At 41.2% G+C, this 16,802-nt stretch overlaps 1 protein-coding gene across 1 annotated transcript; it reads left to right on the forward strand.

Moving 5' to 3' along the window:
* The first annotated feature begins 8,648 nt into the window (after positions 1 to 8,648).
* On the forward strand, positions 8,649 to 9,119 carry LOC138902613 (uncharacterized). The gene has a single exon (XM_070190497.1). It carries the CDS (start codon positions 8,649 to 8,651, stop codon positions 9,117 to 9,119), a length of 471 nt encoding a protein of 156 aa, XP_070046598.1.
* Positions 9,120 to 16,802: the final 7,683 nt, after the last annotated feature.

Here is a 16,802-nt window from a genome sequence, read left to right on the forward strand (position 1 = left end):
TTAAACCCGTGCTTAGGTATACCTTTCGATCGGGCTGACGTTCGATCAATATGACTTGCTCCAGCTCTTCGACCATTGATTTGGTAGCGTTGGAATCATCGGGGACTATGAAGGATCGAGGAACCCCGTAATCATCGTCTTCGTCAGTCCCCTGCTTGTCTAGTTGGGTCGAGGTTGTTATCGATGATTGCTATTTAGCTTCCTGTTTTTCTTTTGAATCTGGCTCCTTTGTCGATGAGAGTGTTGATATTGGAATTACTTCATCGACGGCAAACATTTCCTTCGCGGCGGGTTGCTCCTCGTAGATCATTTTAATCTCCTCCGATGTTGGGAATTTTAACACTTGGTGAAGGGTCGAGGGCACATCCCTCATGTTGTGGATCCACGATCTCCCGAACAGGGCGTTATATCTCATGTCCCTTTCGATCACATAAAACTTGGTCTCCTGGATGGTCCTGGCTGCGTTTATCGGTAACATTATTTCTTCCTTAGTAGTTTCACAAGCCATGTTGAATCCGTTTAGCACTCGGGCCGCAGACACGATTTGGTTCTGTAGGCCGAGTTGTTCTACGACTCTCGATCGAATGATGTTGGCCGAACTACCTGGATCAATTAACACATGTTTAACTCGAGTTTTTTTCATGAGTACGGATATTACCAGTGCATCATTATGGGGCTGCATGATTCCTTTTGCATCTTCGTCGTTGAAAGATAAAGTTCCTTCTGCTATGTAATCTCGAGTCCGTTTCTCCCTCGTGATTGATACTTTGGTGCGCTTTAACATCGGACCTTGGGGAACATCGACCCCTTCTATGATCATATGAATGACGTGTTAAGGTTCTTCTTGCTCGTTTTGTTTATTGGGATCCCTATTTCTGAAATGATTCTTGGCTCGGTCGCTCAGAAACTCCTGAAGGTGCCCGTTGTTGAATAACCGGGCTACTTCTTCTCTCAATTGTCGACAATCTTCTGTTCTGTGGCCATGGGTGCCATGATATTTGCACATTTTGTTGGGATCTCTTTGGGCTGGATCGGTTTGTAAAGGTCGAGGCCATTTGGTATCTTTGATGCATCTGATAGCCGATACGATGGCAGCTGCATCAACATTAAAATTGTACTCTAATAACTGTGGTGCTTCTTAAGGTCCGACAGGCCTGTCGAAGCCGTTCTTACTCATGATCCCTCGAGAGCTCTAGCCTCGATCACTTCTCCTTTTATTTCGTATAGGATTTCGCCCAGATCCGCTACTTCTTCGATCTCCATTATATGGCTGGCATCGATCCCTGTTCAACCTCGGTTCTCGGTCAATGTCCCTCTTGATTCTATTGACGGGTCTGATAGATAAACGGACTAGGAAGGAGACCCAAGTTGATCATCTTCGACCCTGATCTTCGATTGATACCGATTATGCATATCGGCCCAAGTAACAGCCGGGTATTCTATCAAATTCTACTTCAACTGTTGCGAAGCCACCGAGCTTCGAACATTGAGTCCTTGGGTGAAAGCTTGAACAACCCAATCATCGGCAACCGGTGGCAGGTCCATCCGTTCCATTTGCAATCGAGACACGAATTCTCTGAGCATTTCGTTGTCCTTCTGCCTTACCTTAAAAAGGTCTGACTTCCTGGTTTCAACCTTGATGGCCCCGACGTGTGCCTTTACAAAAGAATCTGCAAGCATAGCAAATGAGTCTATAGAATTAGGTGGTAAATTGTGGTACTATATCATAGCTCCCTTTGATAGGGTCTCTCCAAATTTCTTTAGCAAGACAGATTTGATCTCGTCATCCTCTAGATCATTCCCTTTGATAGCACATGTGTAAGAGGTGACATGCTCGTTCGGGTCGGTCGTTCCATTATACTTAGGAATCTCGGGCATGCGGAACTTCTTGGGAATCGGCTTGGGAGCCACGGTCGGGGGGAAAGGTTTTTGTACGAACGTTTTGGAATCCAGACCCTTCAATATTGGCAGTGCTACCAGGATTTGATCAACCCTGGAGTTGTAAGTTTCCACATTCTTGTCATTTGCCTCGATCTTCTTTTCCTGCGACTCAATTCGTTTTGTAAGTTCTTTGAGCATCTTCATGATTGTAGGATCTGTCCCCGATTCTTTCCCGTTTGATTTCCTTGAAGCCGATTCGACCCTGTGGACAACTTCCTGGGATGGCTCGGGCTCGATCCTACTCGGTGGGTGATTCTGGTTTTGGAGCTGGGCTATCGCTGCCTGTTGAGCATGCAACATTTCGAAGATCACCCATAGGATGATCCCGTCCTCTTTGCCGCCATGTGTGCTTCGAGCGGTTGATCGAACATCTCCATGGACGTTGCCCTCAGGATCGATGGCCAAATTTGCGTTGATGGCTACATGAGAGCTGACGTCTATTGGATCTACAGCCGGAACTCCATCGAGGCCAACCAGAGGTGCGTCGTTCCCTAGCGCTATATTATCATTTTCGTCGTGGTGACCGAAATCATTGTCAACGTGCAGGGTGCTAACTAAGAGTTCAACATTTTGGTCCTGGAATCAAAGATACTTTAAAGAACAAGTGTAAATTAGTGTGTGTTATGAAAGTTTGTACCAGATAATCACTATTATCCTTAGCCCCACGGTGGGCACCAAACTGTTTACCCTAAAAAATCGGATACCAATTAAATTTATACGCGGTTTTAAGGATACGTGATATAGCTTGATACAAATTAAGAAAACAGATTAATATCGAAATTGACGATAAAAAAATAAATGCAAACCACATAAATTGAACAACCTAATCTTTCGAGTTCGATCACCCTCGAACCAAGAAATGCTTCAACTGATGTAAGAACATAATAACAAGATGATAAAGGCTAGAAATAACAATATATTGCTTTGTGCTTTGTATTGCAATGTCGCTTACAAATGATCAGACCCCCCTTTTATAGTAAGGGAGTCCTACTCTTGATACAATTCCATATAAGGTAAAAAATCTCATAATTTGCTAACTAATAGGCCTCTCCTTGATACGTGCTGGGATTTTCGCCGTGATCCCCAACCGATCGTGGATACTTCGGCCTTCTGTTATTCGGCTCGACAAATTTCCCTCGATCTTGTTTGGTCTTGATTTTATTTGGTCCTAGGGTCACGAGCTCAACAATTTGACTTTGCCCCCTTGGTTCGATATAGCACGAGATCGAGTTTTAACCTGTCACGCTTCAGTCTTGATTGGTCTCATAATAGACGAACCCGGTTTCGACCGTATACAAAAGCATTTCGGGTTTTCAATCATATGCAAGTTCTTTAAAATGCAAATTGTACATGTAACGTATTGATCATAATTCTTGCCCCTTCAAACTCCATGCCAAAAATAAATAAGGGGATAAGAATAAGCTCAAAAACAGATGACTGTGCGTGAGCTCTTTGCTACAACTTGAAATTTCTCATACTAAAAAAAAAATTAAACTTTAAAGCAACGAAATCAGGAAAAAAAAGAAGTCATTTCCTACAATCACTTATTAACGAAGGTATTAAACGTTCGTGTAGCATACAACTGGAGATACAATATTTAATTTGTAGGCAAGTAAAATGGAGAGACAATCAGGTGTAGGATGGACAGACAGTCAGTTTAAGAACCAAAGGAATGATATTACTACATCACAGAGAAAGGAAGTTCGGATCTGCATATAATAGTAAATTAAAATTAGAGACACTAAAAACTTGAGTCAAACAAAATATGTGCCATAAACAGATGGGGGTGGTGATGAAGTGTGCCATAAGCAGATGGGGTGGTGCTTTGGGGTTGGGGTGGGTTGTTTGAGGTGGGTGGGTTTGAATGGTGGGGGTATTTAGCGATGTGGCAGAAATTAATTGGTTGATTTGGAGAGCGAATCTCACTTGCTTGAAGTTTTTGTACGACTGTCAAAATTGTGTTCAATAGGCACCGTTTGGATCGAGTTTATGTGTTCAATAGGTACATTCCTTAGTTTGAGTGTAAATGAAAAATGTTGGCAAGTTTGAGGGGCCGGTTCTGTATTTGGCCTTTAAAAAATATATTTAATTAGTGAATCTGTACTATATTAAAAATATAAAGGTATGTTGTTGTCTTTTCTACCCTTTAAAAATTACTTTAATACTAGACAAAATAGTCATTTAATTATTTAGCTAATATTTAGAAATAATATTTAATTATTTTCCTATTATTTAGGATTTCAAAATGAACTAAATTTTGTGTTTTAAAATCCTTCCTTATTTGGATTACATAATGTAACGTATTTGTATTTCTTATAGAAGGCTTTATTAAACACGAAATGTAGTGAGAAATAATGCTTCTTCACAAGTTTTCATATATTTCCTTTTTATTTTGTTTCTTAGTGTTGTATACGGGTAAAATCAAGCCCACTGAATGACTCAATTTTTCAGTGAGCCAAATGGAGCAGGAACGTGACCGTAATGAATCGGAGTCAAAGCAAGGAGCCTCTCGTATCGGGGTTCGGGCAAAACACCTGCCCTCGGGGATATCGGGGCCATATCCTCCGAGTCCGGTCCGAGGATTGAGACTTCGGAGAGCATTACCAAACAGTTGCATATGACTAACAAAGGGTCGCGATGTTCGTGTACGACCGGATATCACGGCGTGAATCTCGGCTCGTATCGGCAGAAAATCAGTGATTAGTGAAACAAAAGATTTTTACCTTTCTTAGAACTGTACTTAGGGTAAAACTCTCCTACTATATAAAGGGGAAAGATTATTATTCAGGGGACACATTGTAACACGCATATCAAGGCAATTTATTTTAATTCTCTTTGTTGTTCAAAGTTCTTATTCTTGTTCTTAAGTTCTTCATAAGTATAAGCTTGGAATCGAGGCCATGTTCTTCATCGAGCCATCAACCGAGCTCGGAATCACCCTTATCATTGGTTTGGTCATCTATTACGTTTTCCATTTGCTTAATTTAACGTCATTAATCACTCGTATTGAATTAATTCACGTATCCTTAAAACCACATATAAATTCAATTGTTATCCGTTTTTTAGGGTAAACAGTTTGGCGTCCACCGTGGGGCTAGAGATAATAGTGGTAATTTGATACAAATTCCCATAACTCACTCTATTTTACACTTGTTCTTTGAGATTTAATTTCAGGTCAAATTAAAAATGTCGGACTCTCAATCTGCTCATTTGAGCGCTGATGCTGAGTCTGGACATCATGGCGAGAATAACAATGTAGTGTCCAACAACGAGGTGCCCCCTATTGACCCTAGTAGAGTTCCAGTCGGGGACCCGATCGAAGCTAACTTGTATGTAGCTATCGATGCAAACTTGCCTACCGACCCCGAAAACAGCGTTCGTGGGGGAGCCCGCTCGATGGTCCAGAGTACACACGACGGCGAAGGTGATGGGATCAATTTGCGGGTGATCTTCGAAATATTATAGGCTCAACAGGCAGCGATATCCCAGTTGCAGAACCAAAGTCGCGCCCCCAACAGAGTTGATCCCGAATCATTACGGGAAAATACTCGCAAAAATGAACCGGCCACAAAAAGGCTGGGTGAAGTTGAACCCGGGACCAACCCCGAGATAATAAAGATGCTTGAGGAACTGACAAAACAGGTGGAATTGGTAGAAAAGCAAATCGAAGCCAACGACAAAAAAATGGAGACTTATAACTCCAGGGTTGATCAAGTCCCAGGAGCACCCCCGATATTGAAAGGCTTAGATTCCAAGAAGTTTATCCAAAAATCTTTCCCTCCGAGTGCAGCTCCGAAATCAATCCCTAAGAAGTTCCGTATGGCCAAAATTCCAAAGTATAATGGGACCACGGATCCGAATGAACACGTGACCTCCTACATGTGTGCCATCATGGGAAATGACTTGGAAGATGACGAAATCGAGTCGGTTCTACTGAAAATGTTCGGGGAAACCTTGTCTAAAGGAGCAATGATATGATATCACAACCTGCCCCCTAATTCTATTGATTCGTTTGCTATGCTTGTGGATGCCTTCATAAAAGCTCAGGTCGGGGCCATCAAAGTCGAGAACAGAAAATTAGACCTCTTTAAAGTCAAGCAAAGAGATAACGAAATGCTCAGGGAGTTCGTGCCAAGGTTCCAAATGGAAAGGATGGATCTGCCCCCTGTTGCGGATGATTGGGTTGTTCAAGCATTCACTCAAGGACTCAACCCTCAAAGCTTTTTGGCTTTACAACAACTGAAATAGAATTTAATAGAGTACCCGGCGGTAACTTGGGCTGACGTCCATAATAGGTACCAATCAAAAATAAGAGTGGAAGATGATCAGCTCGGGGTCCCCTCTGGGTTCGTGTATCCCATCAGAACTAATGATAGGTCTAAAAGAGCCATCGATCATGAACTAAGACCGAGCAGAGATCGGTACCAACCGTATAGCAGAGATCGAAGGGGTAGTGGATCCAGACGTAACCCAGTGAGGAATGAAAAAAGAAGCGATCGAGGTCATAATAACCGGGGACTCATGAGCAAAAACGGTTTCGATAGGCCAATCGGGGCCAGGGAGGCACCGAGGTTATTGGAGTACAATTTCAGCGTCGATGCTGCCGGCATCGTATCAGCCATCGAACGCATCAAAGATACCAAGTGGCCTCGGCCATTACAGTCTGATCCTGCCCAAAGAGATCCCAACCTGATGTGTAAATATCATGGCACCCACGGCCACAGGACTGAAGAATACCGACAGCTAAGGGAAGAAGTGACCCAGTTATTCAATAACGGACACCTCCGAGAGTTTCTGAGTGATCGAGCCGAAAATCACTTCAGGAATAGGGACTCCAACAAGCAGACCGAGCAAGAGGAACCTCAGCACATCATAAATATGATCATCGGTGGAGTCGACATCCTCAGGAGCCAATGCTGAAGCACACTAAGGTGTCCATTACAAAGGAAAAGTGAACTCGAGTTTACATGCCGGAGGGGGCCATCTCTTTCAACAATGAAGACGCTGAAGGCATCGTGCAACCGCATAACGATGCCTTGGTAATTTTTGTACTCATAAATAAATCTCGAGTTAAGCGCGTATTGATTGGTCCATGTAGCTCGGCCAATATCATTAGATCGAGGGTCATAGAGCAGCTGGGTCTATAAGACCAAATAGTGCCCGCGATCCGAGTCTTAAACGGATTCAACATGGCATGTGAAACTACTAAAGGGGAGATAACCCTACCGGTGAACATCGTCAGAACCATTCAGGAAATGAAGTTCTACGTCATCGAGGGGAATATGAGGTATAATGCTCTATTCGGAAGGCCATGGATTCACAACATGAGGGCAATACCCTCGACACTGCACCAGGCATTGAAGTTTCCCACACCGGGAGGGATTAAAATAGTTTACGGAGAACAGTTGGCCGCAAAAGTAATGTTTGCAGTCGATGAGGTGATCCCGATGTCCGCCCTCTCGACATCAAAGAACCCAGAGTTGGTTAGGAAGGAAGAAACTAAATAGCAATCACCGACACCGGCCCCGATCAAACCGGAGAAGCAAAAAGCAAGCGAGGATGATGATTACGGAGTTCTCAGGTCGTTCATCGCCCCTGACGATTCCGATGCCACCAAGTCAACGGTCGAGGAGCTGGAGCAAGTCATATTGATCGAACACTTTCCCGATGGGAAGGTATACCTGGGCGCGGGGTTAACTCCTGAGCTTAGGAAAAAACTCATTAAATTCCTTATAGCTAACATAGATTGTTTCGCTTGGTCCCATGTTGATATAACATGGATCCCGCAAGAAATAACTACTCATAAGCTGAGCTTGGATGTCAAGTTTCCCCCGGTTAAACAGAAGAGGAGGCCCCAGTCCAAAGTCAAGCATGCATTCATCAAAGATGAGGTATCCAAACTCCTTAAAATATGTTTCATTCGGGAAGTTAAGTACCCGGATTGGTTAGCTAATGTATTGGTAGTGCCTAAAAATCAAGCGGCTAATAGGCACGAGGTACCTCCAGAGATGTTCTTAGTGCACCCGGTGTTTCATGTGTCTATGTTGAAGAAGGTGGTTGGATACGTGTCGCTTATTTTCCCGCTTAAGACTATTGAAGTGACTGAACAATTGACTTATGAGGAGATTCTGGTTTTCATTCATGATAGACAAGTCCGAAAGTTAAGGAATAAAGAGATTTCTTACGTGAAACTGCTATGGCGAAACCAACAAGTTGAAGAGGGCACTTGGTAGGCCCAGGAAGAGATGAAGAAGAAATACCCATATTTGTTTGAATGACTAAGTAGTTGTGTTTTAAGAAAATATTTAGATCTCACTTAATATAATTATGTTCCACTTGTACAGTTTATGTTAAAGATGCTCCTTTTTGGTAGGCTTACTAGCACGAGCTACCTCCAGAGATGTCCGTAGTGCACCCGGTGTTTCATGTGTCTATAACAACATAATTATATTAAGTGAGATCTAAATATTTTCTTAAAACACAACTACTTAGTGCAATGCGTTTTGGATAGTGCAATGCGTTGGGGAGTTAGTGGAATAATATTTTCAAAACATGGCATTTCTGAATTTGCTTATGACAATAGCTACAATGTCATATTCCAAATGGCGCCGTTCGAAGCTTTATATGGCAGGAGATGTAGATCTCCCATTGGATGGTTGGAAATTGGGGAAGCATAGTTGATAGGGCCAAACCTCGTGCATCAGGCTATGGAGGAGGTTAAGACGATTACGGAATGGTTGAAAACTGATAAGAGTTGCCAGAAGTCCTATTCGGATGTGCGTCGCAGATATTTGGAGTTCAAAGAGGACGATTGGGTATTCTTGATGGTTTCCCCCATAAATGGTATAATACGATTTGGGAAGAAGGGAAAATTGAGTCCGAGATATGTTAGACCGTACAGAATCATTAAGAGGATTAGTCTAGTGGCTTACAGGCATGAGCTACCTCTAGAGATGTCCTTAGTGCACCTGGTATTTCATGTGTCTATGTTGAAGAAGGTGGTTGGATACCTGTCGCTAATTTTCCCGCTTGAGACTATTGAAGTCAATGAAGAATTGACTTATGAGGAGATTCTGGTTTTCATTCATGATAGACAAGTCCGAAAGTTGAGGAATAAAGATATTTCCTCCGTGAAACTGCTATGGCAAAACCAACAAGTTGAAGAGGCCACTTGGTAGGCCCAAGAAGAGATGAAGAAGAAATACCCATATTTGTTTGAATGACTAAGTAACTGTGTTTTAAGAAATTATTTATATCTCAATTAATATAATTATGTTCCACTTGTACAGTTTATGTTAAATATGCTCCGTTTTGGTAGTATAATGCTTATGAGGTTATTGTTGGCATTATTTTAATGTTATGTTAAGTCATTGGATTATGAATATATTGTGAGGATTGGTTTCTGGGTACTCTGACTGGTGGATAGGCCTAAATACAGGGAAGGCTCTGCCGAAACTTTTGAAAATTTTGGGAGTTAGTAAAAAATTGGAACTGCTTGTGTGTGAATTAAGAGTTAAGTCACATTGGGTGCCGATGGCGGACTTTGACCCTCATTCGAGGATGAATTATCCAAAGCGGGGGAGGATGTAAAGCCCCGTAAAATTCTACCAAGGATTCGAGTATTTGTGGCACCGAGGGAGGCTAACATGCATGAAGAAAGTGGTACGAACGTATTGGATGGTGCAATGCGTTGGGGAGTTAGTGGAATAATTTTTGCAAAACATGGCATTTCTGAATTTGCTTATAACAATAGCTACAATGCCATCATCCAAATGGCGTTGTTCGAAGCTTTATATGGCAGGAGATGTAGATCTCCCATTGGGTAGTTCGAAATTGGGGAAGCATAGTTGATAGGACCAAACCTTGTGCATCAGGCTACGGATAAGGTTAAGACAATTACGAAACGATTGAAAATTGATAAGAGTTGCCAGAAGTCCTATTCGGATGTGCGTCGCAGATATTTGAAGTTCAAAGAGGATGATAGGGTATTCTTGATGGTTTCCCCCATGAAGGGTATAATGCGATTTGGGAAGAAGGGGAAATTGAGTCCGAGGTATATTGGACCGTACAGAATCATTAAGAAGATTGTTCAAGTGGCTTACAGGCACGAGCTACCTCCAGAGATGTCCGTAGTGCACCTGGTGTTTCATGTGTCTATGTTGAGAAACGGTGGTTGGAGACCTATCGCTTATTTTCCCGCTTGAGACTATTGATGTCAATGAAGAATTAACTTATGAGGAGATTCTGGTTTTCAATCATGATAGACAAGTCTGAAAGTTGAGGAATAAAGAGTTTTCCTCCGTGAAACTGCTATTGCGAAACCAACAAGTTGAAGAGGCCACTTGGTAGGCCCAGGAAAAGATGAAGAAGAAATACCCATATTTGTTTGAATGACTAAGTAGTTGTGTTTTAAGAAATTATTTATATCTCAATTAATGAAATTATGTTCCACTTGTACAGTTTATGTTAAATATGCTCCGTTTTGGTTGTATAATGCTTACGAGGTTATGGTTGGTATTATTTTAATGTTATGTTAAGTCATTGGATTATGAATATGTTGTTAGGATTGGTTTCTTGGTACTCTGACATGTGGAAAGCCTAAATACAGGGAAGACTCTACTGAAGTTTTTGAAAATTTAGAGAGTTAGTCAAAAATTGGAACTGCTTATGTGTGAATTAAGAGTTAAGTTACATTAGGTGCTGATGGCGGACTTTGACCCTCATTAGAGGACGAATGATCCAAAACGGGGAAGATGTAAGATCCCGTAAAATTCTACCAAGGATTCGAGGATTTGTGGTACCGAGGTAGGCTAACATGCTTGAAGCAAGTGGTACGGACATTTTGGATAGTGCAATACGTTGGGGAGTTAGTGGAATAATATTTTCAAAACATGGCATTTCTGAATTTTCATATAACAATAGCTACAATGCCATCATCCAAATGGTGCCGTTCGAAGCTTTATATGGAAGGAGATGTAGATCTCCCATTGGTAGTTTGAAATTGGGGAAGCGTAGTTGATAGGACCAAACCTCGTGCATCAGGCTATGGATAAGGTTAAGATAATTACGGAACGGTTTAAAACTGATAAGAGTTGCCAGAAATCCTATTCGGACGTGCGTCGCAGATATTTGAAGTTCAAAGAGGATGATAGGGGTATTCATGATGGTTTCTCCCATGATAGGTATAATGCGATTTGGGAAGAAGGGGAAATTGAGTACGAGGTATGTTGGACCGTACAGAATCATTAAGAGGAATGATCATGTGGCTTACAGGAACGAGCTACCTCCAGAGATGTCTGTAGTGCACCCGGTGTTTCATATGTCTATGTTGAGAAACGGTGGTTGGAGACCTGTCGCTCATTTTCCCGCTTGAGACTATTGAAGTCAATGAAGAATTGAATTATGAGGAGATTCTGGATTTCAATCATGATAGACAAGTCCGAAAGTTGAGGAATAAAGAGATTTCCTCCGTGAAATTGCTATGGTGAAACCAACAAGTTGAAGAGGCCACTTGGTAGGCAGAGAAAGAGATGAAAAAAGAAATACCCAGATTTGTTTGAATGACTAAGTAGTTGTGTTTTAAGAAAATATTAAGATCTCACTTTATATAATTTATGTTCCACTTGTACAGTTTATGTTAAAGATGCTCCTTTTTGGTTGTATAATGCTTACGAGGTTATGGTTGGTATTATTTTAATGTTATGTTAAGTCATTGGATTATGAATATGTTGTTAGGATTGGTTTCTAGGTACTCTAACATGTGGAGAGTCCTAAATACAGGGAAGATTCTGCCGAAATTTTTGAAATTTGGAGAGTTAGTCGAAAATTGGAACTGCTTGTGCGTGAATTAAGAGTTAAGTTACATTGGGTGCCGATGGAGGACTTTGACCCTCATTGGAGGATGAATGATCCAAAGCGGGAAAGATGTAAGGCCCCGTAAAATTCTACCAAGGATTCGAGTATTTGTGGCACCGAGGGAGGCTATCATGCTTGAAGAAAGTGGTACGGACGTTTTGGATGGTGCAATGCGTTGGGGAGTTAGTGGAATAATTTTTGCAAAACATGGTATTTCTGAATTTGCTTATAACAACAGCTACAATGCCATCATCCAAATGGCGCCGTTCGAAGCTTTTTATGGCAGGAGATGTAGATCTCCCATTGGGTGGTTTGAAATTAGGAAAGCATAGTTGATAGGACCAAACCTCGTGCATCAAGCTACAGATAAGGTTAAGGGAATTACGGAATAGTTGAAAACTGATAAGAGTTGCCAGAAGTCCTATTCGGATGTGCGTCGCAGATATTTGGAGTTCAAAGAGGATGATAGGGTAGTCTTGATGGTTTCCCCCATGAAGGGTATAATGCTATTTGGGAAAGAAGGGAAAATTGAGTCCGGGGTATGTTGGACCGTACAGAATCATTAAGAGGAAGTGGCTTACAGGAACGTGCTACCTCTAGAGATGTCCGTAGTGCACCCGGTGTTTCATATGTCTATGTTGAGAAACGGTGGTTGGAGACCTGTCGCTCATTTTCCCGCTTGAGACTATTTAAGTTAATGAAGAATTGACTTATGAGGAGATTCTGGATTTCAATCATGATCGACAAGTCCGAAAGTTGAGGAATAAAGAGATTTCCTCCGTGAAACTGCTATGGCGAAACCAACAAGTTGAAGAGGCCACTTGGTAGGCCGAGGAAGAGATGAAAAGAAATACCTAGATTTGTTTGAATGACTAAGTAGTTGTGTTTTAAGAAAATATTAAGATCTCACTTTATATCAATTATGTTTCACTTGTACAGTTTATGTTAATGATTCTCCTTTTTGGTAGTATAATTCTTACGAGGTTATGGTTGATATTATTTTAATGTTATGTTAAGTCATTGGATTATGAATGTGTTGTTAGGATTGGTTTCTGGGTACTCTGACATGTTGATAGGCCTAAATATAGGGAAGATTCTGCCGAAATATTTGAAAATTTAGGGAGTTAGTCAAAAATTGGAACTGCTTGTGTGTGAATTAAGAGTTAAGTCACATTGGGTAACGATGGCGGACTTTGACCCTCATTCGAGGATGAATAATCCAAAGTGGGAAAGTTGTATGGCCCCGTAAAATTCTACCAAGGATTCGAGGATTTGTGGTACCCAGGTAGGCTAACATGCTTGAAGAAATTGGTACAGACGTTTTGGATTGTGCAATGCGTTGGGGAGTTAGTGGAATAATTTTTGCAAAACATGGCATTTCTGAATTTGCTTATAACAACAGCTATAATGCCATCATCCAAATGGCGCCGTTCGAAGCTTTATATGGAAGGAGATGTAGATCTCCCATTGGGTGGTTGGAAACTGGGGAAGCATAGTTGATAGGGCCAAACATCATGCATCAGGCTACGGAGAAGGTTAAGACGATTACAGAATGGTTGAAAAATGCTCAGAGTCACCAGAAGTCATATTTGGATGTGCGTCGCAGATATTTGGAGTTCAAAGAGAATGATTGGGTATTCTTGATGGTTTTCCTCATAAAGGGTATAATGCGATTTGGGAAGAAGGGAAATTTGAGTCCGAGGTATGTTGGACCATACAGAATCATTAAGAGGATTGGTCAAGTGGCTTACAGGCACGAGCTACCTCCAGAGATGTCCTTAGTGCACCTGGTGTTTCATGTGTCTATGTTGAGAAAAGGTGGTTGGAGAATTGTCGCTTATTTTCCCGCTTGAGACTATTGAAGTCAATGAAGAATTGACTTATGCGGAGATTCTGGTTTTCATTCATGATAAACAAGTCCAAAAGTTGAGGAATAAAGATATTTCCTCCGTGAAACTGCTATGGCGAAACAACAAGTTGAGGAGGCCACTTGGTAGGCCGAGGAAGAGATAAAGAAGAAATACCCATATTTGTTTGAATGACTAAGTAGTTGTGTTATAATAAAATATTAAGATCTCACTTAATATAATTGTGTTCCACTTGTACAGTTTATGTTAAAGATGCTCCTTTTTGGTAGTATAATACTTACGAGGTTATGGTTGGTATTATTTTAATGTTTATTAAGTCATTGGATTATGATTATGTTGTTAGGATTGGTTTCTGGGTATTCTGACAGGTGGATAGACCTAAATACAGGGAAGACTCTGCCGAAATTTTTGAAAATTTGGGGAGTTAGTCAAAAATTGTAACTGCTTGTGTGTGAATTAAAAGTTAAGTAACATTGGGTGCCGAAGGCAGACTTTGACCCTCATTCGAGGATGAATGAACCAAAGCGGGGGAGGATGTAAGGCCCCGTAAAATTCTACCAAGAATTCGAGGATTTGTGGTACCGAGGTACTCTAACATGCTTGACGAAAGTGGTACAGATATTTTGGATGGTGCAATGCATTTGGGAGTTTGTGGAAAATTTTTTGCAAAGCATGGCATTTCTGAATTTGCTTATAACAACAGCTACAATGCCATCATCCAAATGGCACCGTTCGAAGCTTTATATGGCAGGATATGTAGATCTCCTATTGGGTGGCTAGAAATTAGGGACGCATAGTTGATAGAGCCAAATCTCGTGCATCAGGCTACGGATAAGGTTAAGACAATTAAGGAACGGTTGAAAATTGATAAGAGTAGCCAGAAGTCCTATTCGGATGTGCGTCGCAGATATTTGGAGTTCAAAGAGGATAATAGGGTAGTCTTGATGGTTTCCCCCATGAAGGGTATAATGCTATTTGGGAAGAAGGGAAAATTGAGTCCGAGGTATGTTGGACCATACAGAATCATTAAGAGGAAGTGGCTTACAGGAACGTGCTACCTCTAGAGATGTCCGTAGTGCACCCGGTGTTTCATATGTCTATGTTGAGAAACGGTGGTTGGAGACCTGTCGCTCATTTTCCCGCTTGAGACTATTGAAGTCAATGAAGAATTGACTTATGAGGAGATTCTGGATTTCAATCATGATCGACAAGTCCGAAAGTTGAGGAATAAAGAGATTTCCTCCGTGAAACTGCTATGGCGAAACCAACAAGTTGAAGAGGCCACTTGGTAGGCCGAGGAAGAGATGAAAAGAAATACCTAGATTTGTTTGAATGACTAAGTAGTTGTGTTTTAAGAAAATATTAAGATCTCACTTTATATCAATTATGTTTCACTTGTATAGTTTATGTTAATGATTCTCCTTTTTGGTAGTATAATTCTTACGAGGTTATGGTTGATATTATTTTAATGTTATGTTAAGTCATTAGATTATGAATGTGTTGTTAGGATTGGTTTCTGGGTACTCTGACATGTTGATAGGCCTAAATATAGGGAAGATTCTGCCGAAATATTTGAAAATTTAGGGAGTTAGTCAAAAATTGGAACTGCTTGTGTGTGAATTAAGAGTTAAGTCACATTGGGTAACGATGGCGGACTTTGACCCTCATTCGAGGATGAATAATCCAAAGTGGGAAAGTTGTATGGCCCCGTAAAATTCTACCAAGGATTCGAGGATTTGTGGTACCCAGGTAGGCTAACATGCTTGAAGAAATTGGTACAGACGTTTTGGATTGTGCAATGCATTGGGGAGTTAGTGGAATAATTTTTGCAAAACATGGCATTTCTGAATTTGCTTATAACAACAGCTATAATGCCATCATCCAAATGGCGCCGTTTGAAACTTTATATGGAAGGAGATGTAGATCTCCCATTGGGTGGTTGGAAACTGGGGAAGCATAGTTGATAGGGCCAAACATCATGCATCAGGCTATGGAGAAGGTTAAGACGATTACAGAATGGTTGAAAAATGCTCAGAGTCACCAGAAGTCGTATTTGGATGTGAGTCACAGATATTTGGAGCTCAAAGAGGATGATTGGGTATTTTTGATGGTTTCCCTCATGAAGGGTATAATGCGATTTGGGAAGAAGGGAAATTTGAGTCCGAGGTATGTTGGACCATACAGAATCCTTAAGAGGATTGGTCAAGTGGCTTACATGCACGAGCTACCTCCAGAGATGTCCTTAGTGCACCTGGTGCTTCATGTGTCTATGTTGAGAAAAGGTGGTTGGAGAATTGTTGCTTATTTTCCCACTTGAGACTATTGAAGTCAATGAAGAATGACTTATGAGGAGATTCTGGTTTTCATTCATGATAGACAAGTCCGAAAGTTGAGGAATAAAGAGATTTCCTCCGTGAAACTGCTATGGCAAAACGACAAGTTGAGGAGGCCACTTGGTAGGCCGAGGAAGCGATGAAGAAGAAATACCCATATTTATTTTAATGACTAAGTAGTTGTGTTATAAGAAAATATTAAGATCTCACTTAATATAATTATGTTCCACTTGTACAGTTTATGTTAAAGATGTTCCTTTTTGGTAGTATAATGCTTATGAGGTTATGGTTGGTATTATTTTAATGTTATGCTAAGTCATTGGATTATGATTATTTTGTTAGGATTGGTTTCTGGGTACTCTGACAGGTGGATAGGCCTAAATACAGGGAAGACTCTGCCGAAATTTTTGAAAATTTGGGGAGTTAGTCAAAAATTATAACTGCTTGTGTGTGAATTAAGAGTTAAGTCACATTGGGTGCCGATGGCAGACTTTGACCCTCATTCGAGGATGAATGAACCAAAGCAGGGGAGGATATACGGCCCCGTAAAATTCTACCTAGGATTCGAGGATTTGTGGTACCGAGGTAGGCTAACATGCTTGAAAAAATTGGTACGGATATTTTGGATGGTGCACTGCATTTGGGAGTTGGTGGAGTATTTTTTTCAAAACATGGCATTTTTGAATTTGCTTATAACAACAGCTACAATGCCATCATCCAAATGGCACCATTCGAAGCTTTATATGGAAGGATATGTAGATCTTTGAAATTGGGGAAGCATAGTTGTTAGGGCCAAACCTCATGC

This window comes from Nicotiana tomentosiformis, chromosome 12 (assembly GCF_000390325.3).
Source record: "Nicotiana tomentosiformis chromosome 12, ASM39032v3, whole genome shotgun sequence".
Classification (NCBI taxonomy): domain Eukaryota; kingdom Viridiplantae; phylum Streptophyta; class Magnoliopsida; order Solanales; family Solanaceae; genus Nicotiana; species Nicotiana tomentosiformis.

Bases quoted from the DNA above. Each gene is read 5' to 3' on its own strand.
- LOC138902613 (XM_070190497.1), top strand. From the start codon at position 8,649: ATGGAGGAGGTTAAGACGATTACGGAATGGTTGAAAACTGATAAGAGT.